Below are 21,033 nucleotides of genomic sequence, written 5' to 3' on the forward strand. Positions count from 1 at the left end.
GGTGTCGGTAATACAAAACTAGGCGATATGAATTGTCTGGTTTGGAGACCGGAAACAAAGGATTGTTCATTTGTGAGGTGCAAGTTTCAATCACCCCCTGGTATTCTAGCTGATCTAGTATTTCATTTACTTGTTTTTTAGCTTCTTGCTTGATTGGGTACTGCCTTTGTGCAGTTGGTTGTGATTTTAACTGGACTTTGTGAGGAGGAGAATCCTCATCCCATCCTACATGATTTTTATATAAAGCAGGTGCTAAGGCCACTGCCCACTTTCTAGCAAGTGTATATTTTTTATGAATCGGTATTTGATTCGAGAAGGCAGGCATAATTACTTCTTCGCCATGAGGGCACTCCCTGACAAACTCTGGTGGCCAGTCTTTTTCAGCTAGAAGGATGTCATAGCCTTTGGAGAGGTTATCCCAAAATAGTCCCCTAATTTTCCTAGTCTTATCTCCCTCTATACGTAATGTTATCTCGTATATTTTGTGGGGCTTGCTAACTCTGGTATCTGCAGTTTCCACTTGAAGGTATTCATTCGTGTCCACTGTCTCCAGATGATTCATAAGGACTTTGCGAGCTATGCTCACCTCTGCTGCGCTGTCTAGCATTGTCTGAGCCCACTCTCCGTTTTTCAGTTGTGTCCTCAGTATTCTCGGCATTGTTAACTACCTTGATACTGGCTACCTTCTTTTTTGGAAATTGTGATTTCTTTTTCAGTTGAGCAGGTTCCTTGTCTTTGGACTTGGCGTGCTCTTCTGATCGTCCTCTTCTTTCCGATTTCTGCGAGGAATTCTGAAAAGATTGAGAGGGACGTGTATCAATGTCTTGATATCTATCAGGTTTTTTAATATTATCCCTATTTCTAAGGTTATATCTATTCCCAGAGGGGTCACTCTGGGGTGACCTTTGTCTCGGGTTTGGAGATTTCTCTCTTCGCCTAGGAGACCTTCCTCTGGACTGGAATTTCTTTTCTTTAGGATTGGATTGTTTATTTCCATCCCAGTTCTTTTTTGGTGAATTATTATTATTATTAAAAAACATTTTTTCTGGACTTGTAGTCAGTTGCGGTTTTACTGGTATTCCACCTAGACTATCTCTGCCTAGTTCTTCATAGGATTTTTCTATGATTCTGGCAATTTCAGCTGGTTGGTCTGCTATATCTGTCTCTTTTAACCTCTGGCGGATCGCCACGTTCGCTGCTTCACCTTTTATGTTGGCTAATAATATAGCCGAGACCTGCTTGAAGTCTTTCAGTAGTTTCATACCAAGAGTTAAAGCAGGTTCTGGACCGTATTTATCTTGAATTTGTTTTAGCACATCTGGTATTACCGTAATGGATGGAACACCGTGTGTTTTTGTATAGATGGAAGCAAAGACTGTACCCCAAGTGTCACAGTCCTCAATGTGTGGTGCGATTCCCATTGGGAGACATATAGTCAGAATCCTGTGTTTTTCCAGCGGGGTGGTGTCAGGAAACACCGCCTCTATTTGGGTAATTTTCTGTGCCAACCAGAATGGTATCTGTTCCCGTTTAGCTGGAACTTTACCTAGGCAGGATTGGATGTTCTGTGGTGTAATTTTATTTGTGTTCCCCTGGTGAGGGGTCAACTGTGGAAGTTTAATCGCTGGCTGAATTGTTGAAGTCCGCATTACATACTGAACTAATTGTCTGTGAATTTTTAGTAGTTGTTTTAGCTGTATTAACAGCTCTGCTGCAGGCATTCTTTCGATGTCTGGATGTGGTGTGTATCCGGCTAAGACCGGCCACGTTGCTCCTGGTCTTCCTAAAGGACCGAGCCTTGTAATGTGATTGTTATGTATTAGGGCGCCATCAAATAAGAGCAAATGCTCTTGGAATTTGAGTGGTACTTCCACCTCCTCGAAAGGAGTGTACGTTTCAGGAGGTTCCTCTACTTTGTAATAGTGGAAGTACTTTGTTACAGCATTTGCTGCTGGAAAATGTATCCATGTATAGTATACCTCTGTCTGCCGATATTCGTGTGCCTCAATTACGAATATGACTGTGCCACCTCTAGGTGTCAGTCCATTTTCTATAAGTTTTAAGGTTATAGATCTCCTTTTAATGACCGGAATGAGTATTATATCCGCGTCTGCTGCCTGCATGGTAGCATCAGCATCTGCTATTTCAGTAGCTAATCTAATTGCCTCTCTTTCTCCATCACTGTCTCCCATTTTACTGACAGGATGGTATTATTTTTGTTTGCAGGTCAGGTTTCTTATGGAAACAGAGATTAGATGCACAATATTCTGGAACTGTTTTATCCTTCAACGTTGACTAGACCAAGAACCATACATAGGAGTTCCCTCCTGCGAGGTTTTGGAGGATATAATAACCTTTCACCCACTCCAGACGTCTTTGGAGTATTTGGGAAAAGGGGTCTGAGTGAGAAAGCACGACTGAGTTACTCTAAATGTCTTACGTTAGTTTTATCGCCCTTTCCAAACGCGTTGGGCGCCATGTAGTGTAGTTCCTATCTTCCCAATAGGCTCTGCGCATTGGAATAGTACCTACAGCAGTAAAGGCCTAGGCCAGACGTTAACTAGGTCTACTACTGTCGATACTAGACTTAATTTTTGGGTTTGCCAGCTAAGCTCAGAGTTCGCTAGAAACTTTCTCGAATGTTCAAGGAAGGATTAACTCCCCTGATTAGACAAGGAGGGATTTAGTTTCTGACAACCATAGAACATGACAACTTTGCTCTCCCCTAATCAAGAGTCAATCTCGAGAGTCGTGTGAGCACAAGGCAATTATTTTACTCAGTCAGTACGTGCATTCTTAGTCTCATCAGAATGTAGAGAAAAGGAAGAGACGGGCGTGTTCAATAAAAGATGTTATTTATTGATCAGTCTCTTTTCTCGTACAAGAGAAATGGATCGATATTATTGCAATACTTATTGTTAAGTAAAGTGCATACATTAGAAGCAATAGTATAAAATAATACTGTAAAAACATTGATATGGTTTCTGAGCCATATGATGTTTAAAATGATTAAAATATATTTACATACACATATACATTTGACTAAACGTACTCAACTGGTGTTTCTAAATACGCCTACCCCGTGTACCTGACCTAAGTCTAATGCGTGGGCGGGAATAGAAAGTTACAGTTTAAGTTAAGTTTGTTTTTGCCAAGTGAATAACTAAAGAATTCTCTGTGAGGGGTTATTCAGTTCTGTACCTGGAATTTAGGATGAATGAGGAATGGTATCTCTTTCTCTGCTCTCGATATTCCAGGCTGCCTGCGAGGGCTGCCCAGAAGCGCCGGTGCTGGGTCTCTCGGCTTGAGATAGCAGCGCGTCTCTCAGCGCGTCAGGAAGGCGGGGCTGTTGCCTGCGGGGTCTGCTTCTGCTCTCGGCTTCGGCAAGTATGGCTGCTCCGTCTTGTCACCACGCGTGTGTTTGCATAGGGCAAGGTCGGCAATATTTATACCTTAAAGGTGCCGGGATTGACGTAAGGATGGACATAGGTACGTCAATAAAGATGTCATACGACTTGCTCGTTAGCACATTCTTTACTAAAGTTCTCTGTGAAATCAAAACAATGGCCGCACGGATTATCCAGGTTGTCATAGGTTTGATTTGTTATGAGAACGTCGTATGCCTTATCAGGGGCTGGAGGAATGTCGCTTGTCTAATTAGATCTCAAGCGTTATGACCTAATCAGATAACACGTTCCTGTGCCGTAGTGTGACTGCGTCAGATAACGGTATCTGCATCATGGGGGTTTTCTTGCCTCATGGGCTGACTGTTAGTTAACTAGCTAGGTAGTTTAACCAGAATAGGGTCAGGAATAGGGGGATCGATTCAGAACCTATAGAAATACACGACAGGCCTACAATATTCACTGCTGTTTCCTGCGAAACTAAGAGTAGTAGCTGGAGAGCGAACCCACTTCTTCACTGACCCTGCCGAGGTGGAGGCATGGCTAGACAGCGGCACGGGCACGGACGCTGGGACCATGGCGGGTCCCACGCCCAGGAGACAGACTGGAAACGCCCGGAGAAGACGCAGGCCGCGCCGGAGATCAAGGTCTGCTACGCGAGGAGCGGCAAGGACAACCCCCCCGGAGGACGCCCTACAGCAGGAGAAGTAAGACGCCCTTCGCCTAGTTATGGAATTGAGCTCTTCCCCTGTGCAGAGCGAGACAGCGGGGGGCAGTCAGCAGGACCCTCCCAGTGACGATGAAGCCATCTATGGAATATCAGACTCACAAGGCTCGGAGGAAAGACCGGACGTCATGCCCCAGACAGAGGAATACATTAGCTGAACACGCCACAGAGACAAGGGACGTGAATCGGGTGGCACCTCCACGGATGTGGGGGAGCGGACGGACATGTTCTCACCCCATGCCGAGTGAGAGAGTCGGCCCTGCATGTTGCTTGTGGGGTGAGTGCAGATCTGGGGCCTCCTCCGGCGATCATGGCCTCCGGACATGAATCGGGCGCCTGCCTTCGGCTGGCGAACACGACCGGAGAAGATGCTCCTGAAAGCTGCCGCCCTGGGACACGTAACGTATAGTGCATTGGTGCATGTGTGTATGGGGGCCCACATTTGCAAAGATGGTTTGGACTGCCGCATATTCACCGGGTGGGTGGAGGATCTCCATGAACAGACATTGTTGGTTTGCTACCACGATAACGGTGCGCCTTGCACACCTGCCCCCTTTTGATTTAGACGTTGTTACTCTCCTTGAGAGTATGGACGGGAGCACGTTCCGCGCCCGACCTTTTGGTATTCCATATGTTCACCACGTTCAACGGTTCACTGTTCCTTTTGTTGTACCCTTACCCTCTCCCCCCCCTTCCATTGCTGGGAATTGTGGCCACGGGGATGCTGCTGTTGTGTGGTGCTGGGGGGGGCTATTTGACATTGATGTGGGGCTCGGGGGGTGGCGACGGGGAGGCGGGGAACGGAACGATATTGAGTTACTGTGATGTCTGCCATTAAGATGTGCACGTGGAATGTCAGGGGCATGCACACACCTTCCCGACGCTACCAGATATACTCCTACCTCAAACGCCATCACATACAGATAGCTCTCCTGCAGGAGACTCACCTCAGTGACTCGGAAGTCTGCACTTTACGCCGCCGATGGCGGGGGCAACTGTATGCCACGCGCCATTCGTCTTACGCCAAGGGATCACTGGTGTGGGTCAGACCAGGCACACCATGGGCGATGTCGGACACACACATAGATCCCGGGGGAAGATTCGTGGTTGTCCATGGCAGGTTAGACGGGAATCCACTGGTGCTGGCCTCGGTATATGCACCCAACACGGGCCTGGCGGCTTTCCTGACACAACTGTCCACCACTTTAGCCCCCTGGCATGGTGTCCCATGGGTGTTGGGTGGAGATTATAACAGTACATTAGATTTGGCCCTGGACCGATCGCATCCCCCGCCACCCAACTCATATGCACAGACTACTGCGGGCACCCTCCAGGCATGGTCCACACAGTGGGGCTTACAGGACGCTTGGCGCAGTCGCAACCCACACACCAGGGCCTACTCGTTCTATTCTGGGGCACACGCTCTCCATGTGAGATTAGACAGGTACATGGTCACTGGTGACATCTTGCCACACGTCACGGACACCTGCTACATGGGCCGCACGCATTCTGACCACAACCCCCACACTTTGAGTATAGCGTGGGACTGCCCCCGACCCCCGACCCCCGACACCCACTTGGCGGCTCCAGCCAGACCTGCTCTTGGACGGCCATTTCCGAAGCTCCATTAGCGCACAGACAGCGCAGTATTTTGAGGACAACACAGGCACGGCGTCGACCCCGCAGATTGAGTGGGACGCCTTTAAAGTGGTCCTCAGAGGGCACTGTCTGGGCACACAAGCCCTCTCACGCCGCCGCATAGAAGCCGACCTCAAGCGCCTGGAAACAGAACTGTTACAGGCTGAACAGGAAGCGGCTGACGGCGATGACGTCAAACTATTGGAAGCACGCGCGGAACATGACAAACTGATGGACAGCCTGAAACATGTTAACTACACGGCATACTCGGCCCGCACACATCACACCGGCGATAAGCCCGGCAAACTGCTGGCTTGGTTGATACAACGCGAGGAGCGAACATCACCCATCACAGCGATACACCCACCCACCGGCCCCGCGGTATACACCCAAGCGAAGATCCATGACGCCTTTATAGCGCATTATCGAGCACTATATGAGTCACGTCTATCGACCCCGCACCCGAACATTGCCGATTACCTCGACGGACTCATGCTGCCCGCCCTCACGGCGGACCAACAAGACGACCTTGGGTCGCCATTGGTGGCGGATGAGCTGCGTGACTCCTCGTCGCTCCTGCCCGAGTGGTCGCTCCCTGGTCTGCCTGTCTGCTACAACGCGGTATTGGTGATCAGCGCTGCATAGCATTTGACTGTCATAGCGCTCTATTTGTTGAAATCGTATTTGTTTAACTTGTGCCTGGATTTGCATTAGTAGCGCGATTTGCCCCGGCGCCCTGCTCTGCTCCCCCCTCCATTTTGTCTCCGGTGTTTGTTGTTGTTGTTTTCCTACTCCCTGAGCCCGCCCCGCCTCCCAGCTGAGACGCCCTCCCACTACCTATTTCAGCGCCCCCCAGACCACGAAGCGCTGTGACTCCTCGTCGCTCCTGCCCGAGTGGTCGCTCCCTGGTCTGCCTGTCTGCTACAACGCGGTATTGGTGATCAGCGCTGCATAGCATTTGACTGTCATAGCGCTCTATTTGTTGAAATCGTATTTGTTTAACTTGTGCCTGGATTTGCATTAGTAGCGCGATTTGCCCCGGCGCCCTGCTCTGCTCCCCCCTCCATTTTGTCTCCGGTGTTTGTTGTTGTTGTTTTCCTACTCCCTGAGCCCGCCCCGCCTCCCAGCTGAGACGCCCTCGCCCCTCCCCCCCCTACACCCACTTATGGCCAATGCCTCCACGCGCAGCGTCCACGCGCTACGGACACGCCGAAGGTGCGCCAAATGTAAGCCCGTCTACGCCCGTCCGCGCCTGGACCGCGCCCAGCGCCAGACCCCCTGCCCCTCGCGCCGCCCATCCCCCCCGCATTACCTACGATGCCGCATCCCTCCTAGCCCTTAACCCCGGCCGCGCTCCCAACTGCGTCCAAGCCGCTCCTGGACACACCCATGGACCCTTCTCCTGCTACTCCTGCAAATTCTGCGGTACCGACAACATCTCCGCCGCGACCACACCACAGATTCCCCACCCCAACCACCTACAATGCATCCTTCTCAACACCCGATCGGTCCACAGGCACGCCATTGACCTATGGAACCTACTAGACACCATCTCTCCAGACGTCGCCTTCCTTACGGAAACATGGATGAACGCTTCCTCCGCACCAGACATCACCATTGCCATCCCTGAAGACTATAAGATCACTCGAAAAGACCGTACCAGCCACACAGGAGGAGGAATCGCTATCGTCCATAAGAAATCAATCCGCATATCAACCAGCTCGGACGCCAACCTCGCCAACTCCGAACACCTTCACTTCCAGATCCACATCGACCCCAAAACCACACTCCGAGGCACTCTCCTCTACAGGCCACCAGGACCTCGCGCAAAATTCAGTGAAGACATCACGGACTTCATCACCCCACACGCGCTCCCCTCCAAAGACTACATCCTTCTGGGAGACCTCAACTTTCACCTTGAAAAGAACAACGACCGCAACACCGCCACCCTTTTGGACAACCTCGCCAACCTCGGACTTAAACAACTTGTCACCACCTCCACCCACATCGCAGGTCACACACTCGACCCCATCTTCACATCCAGCAACCATGTCTCCTTCAGCCACACCACAAACCTCCTCTGGACTGACCACAACTGCGTTCACTTCACCTACAACAAACCAAAACCCAGCATCCACCTCCAACCTACCCTGCAAAGAAACTGGAACACAATCACCACGGACCAAATCTCCGCTTCGCTCCTTCATAACACCCCTGCCCTCTCCTCCAACGCTAACGAAGCCGCCGCCAACCTCACCATTTGGCTATCCAAAACCGCTGACACCCTAGCGCCACTGAAAAAACGTCAAAACAAACCTGGCAGCAAGAAGGCCTCATGGTTCAACGATGATCTCAAGAAGTCCAAGAAACTCTGCCGCTCCCTTGAAAAGACCTGGAAAAAAGACCCAACCACCAGCACCAAGGACGCCTTCAAAAACGCCACCCGCATTCACCACCAACTAATCCGAAAAGCCAAGAAAACAGCACTCAAGGATCGACTTGACAACAACGCTCACAACAGCAAGGAACTTTTCAACATCGTCAAGGAATTTTCCAATCCCTCGGCCAACTCCAACGACATCACCCCCTCTCAAACCCTCTGCGACTCCCTAGCCTCATTTTTCCACAACAAGATTGCAGACATCCACAACAGCTTTGACAACCAACCCGGAGCCCAACCCACCCTACCAGTTGCTGATCATCCTCCCCCCGCGAACACCCTTAACGACTGGAACCCAATCTCCACTGAGGACACCATCCGCTTAATGAACTCCATCCACTCAGGATCTCCCACAGACCCATGTCCTCACCACATCTTCAACAAAGCAGACTCCGTCATAGCACCGCACCTCCGAGACGTCATCAACTGCTCCTTCAACTCCGCCACCTTCCCGGAAGACTGGAAACACGCTGAACTCACCGCCCTTCTGAAAAAACCCACAGCGGACCCCACCGAACTCAAAAATTACCGCCCCATCTCGCTTCTTCCATTCCCGGCCAAAGTCATCGAGAAAGCTGTCAACAACCAGCTCGCCGCCTTCCTCGAAGCCAACAAATCCCTCGACCCCTCACAATCCGGATTCCGAGCAAAACACAGCACTGAGACCGCCCTCATCGCAGCTACAGACGACATTCGAACCCTACTGGACAATGGAGACACTGTCGCCCTCATCCTCCTTGACCTCTCTGCAGCATTCGACACAGTCTGCCACAAAACACTTTTACAACGCCTCAATAACATCGGAATCCAAGGAAAAGCACTTGAATGGATCACCTCGTTCCTCACCGGAAGAACCCAGAGAGTCCGTCTTCCACCGTTCACGTCAGAGGCCTCTGAAGTCATCTGCGGCGTACCACAAGGATCCTCAATCAGTCCCACCCTCTTCAACGTATACATGAGCCCCCTCGCGGCCATCGCACGCCAACACAACCTCAACATCATCTCCTACGCGGATGACACACAACTGATCCTTTCCCTCACCAATGACCCCAGCACCGCCAAAACTAACCTACACGAAGGAATGAGAGAAGTTGCCGAATGGATGAAACTAAGCCGTCTGAAACTGAACTCAGACAAAACAGAAGTCCTCATCCTAGGTACATCCCCATCTGCATGGGACGACTCCTGGTGGCCGGAAGCCCTCGGAAAAGCACCCATCCCGACAGACCACGCACGGAACCTAGGCGTCATCCTGGATTCTTAACTTTCAATGAACAGACAAGTCAGCGCCGTATCCTCTTCCTGCTTCAACATTCTTCGCATGCTCAAAAAAACATTTCGCTGGATCCCCTCCGACACAAGGAAAACAGTCACCCACGCTCTGGTCACGAGCCGACTGGACTACGGAAACACCCTCTACGCAGGTACTACCGCTAAACTCCAGAAGAAACTCCAACGAATCCAAAATGCCTCAGCCAGACTCATATTAGACATCCCACGCAACGAACACATCTCTGGTCACCTTAAAGACCTCCACTGGCTACCCGTCAATAAGAGGATCACTTTCAGACTCCTTACCCACGCACACAAATCACTCTACGACATCGGTCCAGAATGCCTCAACTCACGACTGTCCTTCTACACCCCCTCCCGCCAACTTCGTTCTTCCAGCCAAGCCCTCGCCATTGTACCTCGCATCAACAAGACCACCATGGGAGGCAGATCCTTTTCATACCTGGCTGCTAGAACATGGAACTCACTCCCCGCTGACCTTCGCCTTACCCAGAACCACCTAGCATTCAGAAAGCAACTTAAAACTTGGATATTTGACAAGTAATCCTCCCCCCTTCCTAAGCGCCTTGAAACCCTCTGGGTATGTAGTGCGCTATACAAATTCTCTGACTTGACTTGACTTGACTTGATGCCATCTTCGCCCTCTCGAACGGCAAGGCCCCTGGACCGGACGGCCTACCGGCTGAATACTATAAGGCATGCTCTGACATATTGATTCCGGAGCTCCTCAGAATGTATTCGGCGGCGTTGGATGACTCTGCCCTGCCTACATCCATGAATGAGGCAACACTGGTGTCGCTTCTCAAACCCGGCCAGAACGCCACACTCCTTGGCTCGTACAGACCTCTGGCGCTCCTGAATACGGATTATAAGACCCTAGCGTCCTCCCTGGCTAGGCGGCTGGCGCCATTGGTGCCATCCCTGGTACACAGCGACCAGAACGGCTTCGTACCCACTAGGTGCACGTCCCACAATATCAGGAGACTGTTTAGAGTGCAGGAATATGCGGTGCGAGACTGGCCGAGATCAGGGTGCTTAATTCTTGATCTCGAAAAAGCATTCGACTCGGTTGAGTGGCCATACTTACGGGAGGTGTTGCGCAAATTTGACCTGGGCGACGAATACATCGAACTGGTCGGACTGCTATATGGGAGTCCTGAAGTGCACGTCCGCACAGGCAAGCTACTATCAGACGCAATAAAGGTCAGACGGGGCACCAGACAGGGATGCCCGCTGTCCCCGCTACTCTTCTCGCTGGCGATTGAGCCTCTCGCTGAGCTCCTGCGTGGAGGTGGGGCAAACTGGGGCATACCGCTAGCAGACGGCACACACGTTGTCTCGCTGTATGCTGACGATCTACTACTGTATTTCAGGGACCTCGCGAATTTACCACCGGGACTCTCTGACATATTCCGGACCTTTGAGACCATGTCTGGACTCAGGGTGAACTGGGCAAAATCGGGAGCATACTCATTTGCACCCGACATCCCGTACCCCGGCATTAGCATCGGCGGGGAACTACTGCCATGGCATGACACCGCGTTCAAATACCTGGGGATCTATATATACAGATCGCACCCTGACATCCTGGATGGCAATCTGACACGCGCCATTACATCCATCAGGTCACAGATAGCCTTTTGGAAGACTCTCCCACTCAATGTACCGAGCAGGGTGACATTGACAAAAATGATAGTGTTGCCCAGACTCCTCTATTACTATGCCAACATACCGGTGTATGTCCCGGCCCGCTCATTTAAGGACTTAGAGACTATGTTCAGGGAGTTGATTTGGAACACCGGTAGACCCAGAGTGGCACTAAGTAAGTTGTACGCACCGGTCGAAGCGGGCGGCCTCGCAGTACCCAGTCTGGAGCTCTACTACCTAGCGGCGCAGCTACAGTGGGTGACTGCCTGGCTCTCGGGCAGGAACCTGGCTGACACGGCCACGTCCGTGGACTCGCTTACCCTCCTGCAGATACACTCACTATTCCACCCATTAGCGCGCACGAAACACCGACCACAATTGCATGTGGACGTGGCGGTGAAATGCTTTAACAGAAGCCTGCGACTCACTAAACATGTCACACCTTATGCCCCAGCGCTCCCGCTCTTGGGCACGCCTAAAACAACAACCATTGTCACGGAAGCCGCACTGGAGCACTGGACGAGCTCGGGAGTTGAAACCATGGCGGACCTATATGCCGATGGCACCCTGATTCCCTTTGAGACACTGGCCGACGACACGGGCATCCCCGCGGGTCAGTTTTTACAACACGCATCCATAGTAGCGGCATACACCCGACGATGGGCAAACATCACTGTCGAACCCCCCACACATCAACTGATACAGCACCTCCATGTCATGGGTATGGTACACACGTGGTGCATTGGCTAACTCAAGCTCTATTGACACACACGCACCATACCTTACAACCCCTACGAGCCAAATGGGCAATTGACAGAGGGAGGGACTGGACGGACAAGGAGTGGGCGATGGTGCTCGCCAGCCCCAAAAACGTCCCTCGTAACGCACGCTTCAAGGTGATACAATTTTACGTGTTACACAGGGCATACCTCTCGCCAGATAGAATCAACCAATATTTCCCGGGTACCTCGGCTGGCTGCCCAAGATGCGCACTGGCTGGTGCGGACCTACTACACATGCTGTGGCAATGCCCGCGGATACAACCATACTGGCGGTCTGTGCTATTGATCCTTGACCGATGCACGGCTATGCCGCTACCGCATACATGGGAAGCATGCTTACTGGGCCTCTATAGGAGGACCGCCCTCAATAGAGTCCCCTCCCGCTTCTGGGATCTGGGCCTCATTACGGCCAAAAGACTGCTCACTAAACATTGGAAGCGCGCGACTCCACCCCTAACGCAACATTGGCGCACCTCCCTAGGCAACTGGGCGAGAGCAGAAAGCATAGTCCTCCATAATGAAGAGACGGCGGGGCTGCGACAGTTCCCGATAGCAGCAATATGGGACGACATGCTCAGCACCTTCCACAGGGACAGGCACTCACTAGGAGACCACACGCCTACCAACTCCCCCAGGAGGGATAGGGACACGATAGCGGGTCCGGCTGATGTACATAGCAGTCCTGACATCTCTTACCCAGCCACTCATGCACCCCCCTGAAAAGCAGTTCACCTAGCCATCAGTCGGACTGTACTCTGACTGGCGAGAAGACGACCTACGCGCCATTCCCGCGCCTCGCGCCTCCTGCGGGGCTCCCCGCGGCCCCCCCCCCCACTACAGACATCCACTGACAGACACACCAGATGGCCTCTTTGGCAACCACTCTTGTCGCGGCGCCCCCACGGCATCACGCGCGACACGCGGCCAAACTTGCTGACCACACCCTGCCCCTCCCTCCCCCCCCTTTTTCTTTTTCCTGTTTACATGTTCACATACCGGAGCACATGAGACAGCAATGACACTACTGTGACCATACTGCGAATTGCTGGGTGGCGGTGAGGAACACTGTACACAGCGCGCTGCAACATTACCCACCTCCTTGTGAATTAGAAACAAGTGGGATATGCTTTCACTTTTCTCCTCCCCAGACGTAATTGGCGCGTGTTGACTGGACATGACATGGCCTGAGCCACACACATCATGACCTTCAGTGGCGCCCTTCCCCTATGACACCCCACTGGCTGTGCACTTGAGACTTGTGATGAACCACACTCACATCCGCACGCAAAAGTCCCGCTGCCTCGATCTTCAAAGGCATCCTTCGCCCTGGTGGATGGTCAAGGGTGGAAATGGACACGGGCGAATCATGTTGGTGGGAAATGCGGAGAAGGACTGTTATATGACACCGCTGCTGTTTTCCGCCCCTATGCCCTACTTCTTTTTTTCTTTTCAGCAACACTGGATGAGACTCGAGATGATTGTAACATGCAATGTTCCCACTGTGTTTGTTCCTTGCCGCTGATCATATCAATGATTGTTGTCTCGCCCTACACCGTGCACAGCTCTGTATTGTTACTATATGTTGAAATAACAATAAAAACATTCAAACAAAAAAATGAAAGTCCCCAAACGATGTTCGGCGAAGGCCTCAATTCGGTTGCTTCATTGGCTACCAATTCAGGAAAGGATTGTGTTCAAGACCATGTGTTTGGCACATAAGTCCATCCATAACGCTGGCCCGTCCATTCTTGATTCCCTGTTTCGTCGCCATCAATCGGTCAGATCTCTTAGATCCAACCAACGAAATCTGCTGGTAGTACCCAGGGTGAAGTTGGCCCGGATGGGCGGCCGCCTGCTTTCTGTCCAAGCAGCCAAAGGATGGAATAAACTCCCAGACAACATCAGGCATGAATCTAATCATCTGGCTTTCAGGAAGTGACTAAAGACATTCTTGTTTCAATAATGTCCTTTTAACGTCCTCTGGTCTTACAGCGCTGGGATGCTCTAGGGTAGCCATGCGCTATACAAGAAAGTATTCATACATTCATTCATTCATTCATTATGAGAGCGAGAGCCTCAGAGGCCTGGCCGGGGCCCGGGCGTGCGCATGGCACTATTTAAATAATTAATAAAGAGCAGTGGGCCGCTGGCTGAGGCGTGCGCGCACCGCGCAGGCGTGCACCATTTTATTTATGGGGACTGTGCGCACCATTTAAATTGATTCATGAAGACTAGTCCACTGTGTGAGGAGCGCGGCCCCCCCACAATGCGGGGGGCCTGTGTTACACCCCTGGTCTAGTTGCTGACAATCCACACATGCAATTACCTTTAAAGTATTTGTTTATTTATGCGTTTTTATATAGCGCGGACTTTACCCGAAGGTGTCAGAGCGCTTCACAAAAGGAACAGAACTGATACAAGAGAACATTACAAGTGAACAAATTACAAAAGCAAAAGTTACATTACATGAGGCAAAAGTGACAATCGTGAGTGAACAAAATACAAGAGGTAGCAAACGGTGCATTACATGAGGAAAAAGTGACATGTGTGCAGGTTAACAAAGCGTATAAAGTACAAGTAGAGGTATAATACTTCAATAAATGACAATCGTGACGTGATATACAAAGTCACCAGTGTTGTCATTTATCATGTTATTATTGACTTTATGTGTGAAGTCACGATCAGTGATTGATGGAGACACTCTGATTGGAGCTTCCCACAACTGGTGAATTGCAGTGGGTTTCTATCAAGAAATGTTTTCATTTTGCGTGCAAAGTTCCACAAAATTCCAATTTCCCCCCTACCAAAGTTTGCCGGTCTCTCTCCAACTTTGCAATGTTTTTCTCCACGTAGAAGGATAATTTTACGCTTCACACGGTTATGCTCACTTCGATTGAACCCAGAAAAGCTGCAGAATATATGCAGAACTTTTTTTTGCAGCTTTATCTTTTGAAGAACTTTTTCTTGGTCAGCCATTTTGTCAGCAATAAATACTGGTGTATATATACAATACAGGCTGTTAAAAGTCAGACTTTTCACAGGGATGTGACACAGCGAAGCAAAAAACATAGACAACTTTGGGAAGTTGTGCAGTTTTCGATAGACCTCAACTAAGAATGCAAAAAAACCTTTGCAACGTCACGCATCTCATTTACAACCGTAATATCCCTTCAACTCAACGTTTCAAAGGATTAAATTTGGAACCAGAAGCCCCCTTAATGAAGTTTTGTTATTGAACGAGTACACATGAAAAGACCCCCTGGCATAAACCATATATGCAGAAGCACAAAGTATAATTTCCTATGAACTACCATTGTTAAGGGAAGGTGAGGAGCATCCTGACTCGCGCCTCCCATGAGTCATGGTCAGTGGCGTTTGAGAAGTTCTGAACTAAATAAGTTCTCAAATATTGTGATCTCAGATATCTATATTTGTTTGCAAGGTTATATTTAAAAAATGTTGCATACATTCACACTAAACTACAACTAATATCAGGCAGGTTGGGCCAAGCCATACCTTCTTATCATGTGTGGTGTAAATCTGTCCAGTAGATTTTGCAAGTGAGATCAGTGGTGCAGAAACAATTTTCAGAGTGGGGGTGGCTGTATCTGTGTTACATCACTGAAGTCGTAGGGATTGTGAAAAATCCCCACGCCACACTAGGAACAAGTGTAGCAAATGAGGCACGAGCATTCATCGGGAGAGTGACAATAGTGGAGGAGTGTGGCTCACTGATTAGAGCGGCAGACCCTGATGCAGAGATCTGGCCCAGGACCAGGGTTCAATTCCCGACGCGGCAGGGTCCTGAGCCCAAAATGTCCACGGACTCGATAATTCTCGCCTCGGTGCCTATTCTAATCATGGGGTCCCACGCTGCAACTCTGGGCAATAGTTGCTTAATCTCCACTACTGCGGCCCACCCGCTGCGGGATGCCTAGCTTTCACCCTGGGGATACCCAGTAGGGGTTATCTCACAGGGAAAAAGCCAGGACGGGTTCCCAAGGCAAGCGCCTTGATGCCTTCGGGTGATACGTGCGCTATATAAGTCGCAATACATTTACATTTACGCAATACAAGGTAGCAGGTAGTGCATATTGGAGCATGCGGTCACACATCTAGTACTAATGCATGGTGTGGGAGCACATTGCCATTTACACTGACAGGCAGTATTACTGATAGAACTAAAGCACAACAAATGTGTGGATATTTCTGCAACATTTATCATTTAAACATCAGTACAGTGTCATGAATGTTTTGATCCTATTGAAATATTTGTTTTCATCACACTTCAGAATTACAAAAATGTGCTTCATTTGTAATTTCCATTTTGCTGACATAGTTTGAAATATTTGTACAGTTCATTTACAGGTGTTAAAATGTAGTTGTGTGCTAGGAAAAACTATCATCCTACAGCCTTCCCTTTAATGCTCTTAGCACCCAGCAAGATTGTCAGTTCACTATACCCCACAGTTTGAATCATCTAACATTGCCATCAAAGAAAGAAAAGTAAATATCAATCTGCATGTTAAAAGAATAAGCAGGAATGTGTCAGAAGACAGAGCCTGACATTTAATCTCTATCTCTGAAGATGGAAACAAAATCTGAAGGCGTCTTTATTGCTCATGAACTCCAGCATGGTTATTTTGGGGGTGCTGCAGGCTTCATAGTGCCTATTAGTGAAATGGAAAGTTTGAGACCTCACACATTCGTGGTGAACATTTCACACATATTTCTTAAGCATCGCCAGAGTTATTATTCTAGAAAAGAACACTTTACCTAAATAAGTTCATGTCAAGTTTACTCGTCCCTTCAGTAGATACATTTCTGGAAAAGGCTCTCAGAAGATGAGGACAACACTCTCAGGATTAATTTAACACATTGAATGGGTTATCTTCACCATGGGCCCTTAAGACCAAAGAGATTTTTCCATATTGAGGGCACATAAAGAGGAGGGTGAGAGGCAACTGGAGAAGCGCCTGCACTTGGAAGCTGGAGGTTCCATTCTCTAGAAAGGGAGAGGTACAATAATGGCTGAGTCCGTTTACAAATATGATGGTATTTTGATTGTCACATCCCATAGGTGTCCCCACCCAGAAGCAGGGTTATCTGCCCTGGGTGTATTGTCTGAAGGATGTACTCAATATGGGGTGCCAAGAAAAGAATAAATGTAAGTTTGAGCGAGATACAGAACTATGTTTCTTTCTTCTGTAGGATGGAGAATGAGCAACTGAGAAAGGAAAGTGGGGTGAAAATCCTGTCCCTGGAGTTGAGCCCGGAATCCGACACTGAGGAGCAAGCTCGGAAGAGTGAGGCCCAAGAACAACTTTGTAACATGTGAGTGAAGCGTCTGAGGTACTGATGCAGGTATGTGATGTGAGTGAAGTTTGTAATCTCCAAATGCAACTGTGAGAGGCAATAGGAGGGAGTGTAAGGCACTGATGGAGCTAAATGATACATTAAAAAGGTTAAAAGGGGTACGAGGTCCAGATGGAGCTAAGCAAGATACTAAAATGGGGAATGAGGTCCTGATGGAGCTACGTGAGACATTAAAAGACGAGTGTGAGGTCATGATGGAGCTAAGCAAGACATCAAATGGAATTTGAGGTCTTCAAGGACCTAACTGAGACCTTAAAGATGAGTGCGAGGTCCTTATGGAGCTAAATGAGGCATTAAAGATGAGTGTGAGGTGGTCCTGATAGAGCTAACTGAGACATTAAAGGGTAATGGAGGTAAGTGATGCTTTAAAGTGGGGAGTATAAGACACCAGTGGAGATAGGAGACACATTAAACAAGGGTATGAGTTCCTGAGGAAGCTAAGTGAAACCTTAAAGAAGGGTGTGATGTCCTGATGGAGCTTAGTGGAGACATTTAATAGAGGTTTGCGGACCTGATGGAGCTACATGAGCCATTGTAGAGGGGTGTGAGGTCCTGATGCAGCCTCCTGAAAAGTGAAATGCATTCATAAGGTGATGGATGAGTGAGGGGTGAAATGCAGTTATTCAGGTTTGAAAAATTAGAGAGCTGGCCTGATGCAGATGCATTGTGTGTCAGGAGTGAGATATGTTGATGTAGGTATGAATTGTGTGTGAGGAGTATGGATTCCTGGTGCACATATAACAATTGAGTAAGGAGTGAGATATCCTGATGGAGGCGCAAGCCATGAGTGAGAAATGTGAGTGAGGAGGTTCTGGTGGAGTTGCAAAGTCCTGGAGAAGCTGTTTGATTTGAGTGAGGACTCTGGAGCCCTGGATTAGTTTGCGAGATTTGAGTGAGATTGAATGTCCTGGTGCAACTGGGAAGTGCAAGCAAGGATCGAAGCCAAGCTGAACTGTCCTTGAGTTCTGGGCCAAAACTGATTTGATTTGCATGTGGTTGCTTACTCTCTAGTAGCACAGTGAGTAAAAGAAAAGGAGTCACACGTTGAGGAGGATGCATGTCAGGGCTTCGTGGTGACGGAGTCCGGCGTGGATTCAGCAGTAGTCGGGGTCTGTTGATGGTGAAGGATTGTCGGCAGTGTAGGCAGGAGAACTGGCTGTGGGTGGTGTTCAGCGTCGATTTCTGGCAGTTGTTTTTTACGGGGTGGAGTGCGAGGAGGGCAGCGTAGTTGTAGCTGTGGGAGGTTGCAGATCCAGGGTTCCTGGAGCTGGCCACGGTCGGGTCACGGACGGGCTTACCTTTGGCGCCCCAGCGGCACGCCCGCTGCAGTAGAGATGGGGGAGGGAAGCGCAGCTGGGAGGCGGAAAGCGGGAAACGGCAGGGGGGGAGGGGGGGAGGGGCCGCAGGGACAACAGTGGCAGGGAGGGCACAGAGGCAAAAAACGGGCACAAGGAAGACAGAAGAACAGAAAAAGGCACAAGGCAGACATGGGCACAAGAGAGACAGAAAACACAGAAAAAGGCACTAAGACTGACACAGGCACAAGAGAGACAGAAAAAAACACAATAAAACGGCACAGTGGCACAAAGAAAGACACGGGCACACAGACAGACAGCAAAGTGGCACCAAAACAGACAGAGACAACAGCAGCCAGAAGAAGAGCAAGTCTCTCCCACTGGACCGCCAGGGATGAGGCGCAGGCATGAGACTGCTGGTGGCAGAGGGCTTTAACATCTACCTGGGCAGCAGCGCCAGAGCAGTGGCAGGGGGAGAGTAGGTCCCTGACCAGGAACTGTCTAATTTAATTATGCTACATGAGAGGCCATGATTGTTCCAAAGTTTGTCAAATAGTAGATATCTTTGCTCTCAGGATAGGGAATTGCCTATATCCAGGCTCCGAATGACAGTATGAGTACAAATCACCACAGTGTAGCTACACAAACATGCTACAAACCTCGATATCACAGGCCGAATCCTATTTGGTTAGAGCAGGCTGAGATCCCGGATGCTTGGCCTATAGGTGAGAGTGGACAATAATGGATGTGAGAGGTCCACAAGGGATTGACCAGTCATTTAAGTGTTGTAATCTTGCTTCCATTGAACTGATTAGACTAAAACACCTGAAATCAATGATGTATAAATGAAAAGTTCTGGACGGTGTCTTTAATGTCCTGGAGTAAGGTAGCCACCCTAATGAGTGTAAACCACCTCTTGCATTCACGTGCCTATACACTTGGTAATGGATGTGTTCTTCCACAGTATTACACCTCCAAGATATAATATTACTGGTGTGTAAATTTGATCCCCTTCCAGCGTTGTAGGTGTTCCAAGGAAGGGTTACGTGAATGTGTAGGTGAACACCCACTGACTTGGCAGTCACAAACTTTCATCAGGCACATTTGCGAAGGTGAAGGATAGCTTTAAGGAATGTGGTGAGTAGGGTGGAAGGGGATGAGAGGGGGGTTAAATAAAAAGCAACTGGAATTACAAGGTAAGCCCCAAAACATTTACATATGGTTAGCACTGTGAAAACAAGCATTGACATAGCCAATAGGTCTCACCTTTGGGAACTTATAAGTGTTTAACCATGCAACAGTTAATGTTGTTTCACCAAGGATATTGTGCTGCATAACTATATACTTATAAGGTCCCAAAAGCGAGACCTATTGGCTATACCAATGCTTGTTTTTTTGTATGTGCGAAATTATGCAGAGTTTTGCCCACCCCTACTATCCTCTAAGATGATGTTTTGTACATCTTCTAAGATGACATTTGCCCCACGTAATCAGAAATTTCCATGTATACAGTACTACTATTTTCAGTGAGCACAGAGTTCATGGAGAAAAAACAGTCTTCGCCCCAATACCAAGATCACAGGCCATGCTGTGAGAAAGGGATCCCTGTATGGGTATATCTGCACGCTTCCATGCACTGACACCACTAGTTGAATTGTGGTCTATAAACAAAAGTAATAACACTGCTCTGCTATCTAATAACAGAACAATTCATTCTTAAATAATCAGACCAACCATTTGTACCTTTGTTTTTCGAGTCTGGGTCCTTAAGCTTCTTGCTCCTGTCCCCGGACGTGCTTTGCAGAGCAGGTCACCTCTGTACCATCTGCGCAGTCGGTGGTGTTCTGTAGACCTCTGCGCATTGTGTTGTATGTTTAATCAGGTTTTTTTATTGGGGTTGTATTGTCGATTTTTAACACGATCCGCCACTTTTTGACGTGTCTGCCTTGTGTTTTTTAATTAATAATATTATTCCTTCTCTTCTTTTCATTTTGCAAGTTTAATGGTGCATTATCACTAATGCCAAATCTCTCCACTAAAATTAATGCATAAATGCATTGATAAGGTAGTGGGGTACGTGGGGAAGAACCCTGATGCATATGGTGCACAAAAATGTGCTGCCAGTTAGGGATGTTGGACCGGAGAATCAGGAGTATTCTCTGAGATGCTACAGTGTTCAGTGCCTCAGGGAGAGAGGTGGCTTTAAGGCGCTACAACACCGAATAGCAGACTGCACATAGGACTTGGAAAGGTTTGTGTGTGAGTGGCGGACTCACAAAAATAACATCCGACAATTACTATACCTCACCAAACGAGAAATCAATCAACGGCTTCACGCCAGTACACTTATAAAGTATCACAGAGCACAGCGGATCCCTAAAGGCCTGAGAGTCCCTCTAAAACCTTTGCTATGTAAAAACAATTCCAAATT

At 49.1% G+C, this 21,033-nt stretch overlaps 1 protein-coding gene across 1 annotated transcript in view; it reads left to right on the top strand.

The window, feature by feature from the left end:
- Nucleotides 1-21,033, top strand: part of LOC144753631 (uncharacterized) — a 463,125-nt gene that overhangs the window by 340,539 nt on the left and 101,553 nt on the right. Inside the window, exon 13 of the mRNA XM_078641257.1 lies at nucleotides 17,143-17,265. Coding sequence (XP_078497383.1) covers nucleotides 17,143-17,265 — 123 coding nt within the window. The remainder of the gene's footprint in view (nucleotides 1-17,142; nucleotides 17,266-21,033) is intronic.

Source organism: Lissotriton helveticus, chromosome 5_1 (assembly GCF_964261635.1).
Source record: "Lissotriton helveticus chromosome 5_1, aLisHel1.1, whole genome shotgun sequence".
In the NCBI taxonomy this organism is placed as follows: Eukaryota; Metazoa; Chordata; class Amphibia; order Caudata; family Salamandridae; genus Lissotriton; species Lissotriton helveticus.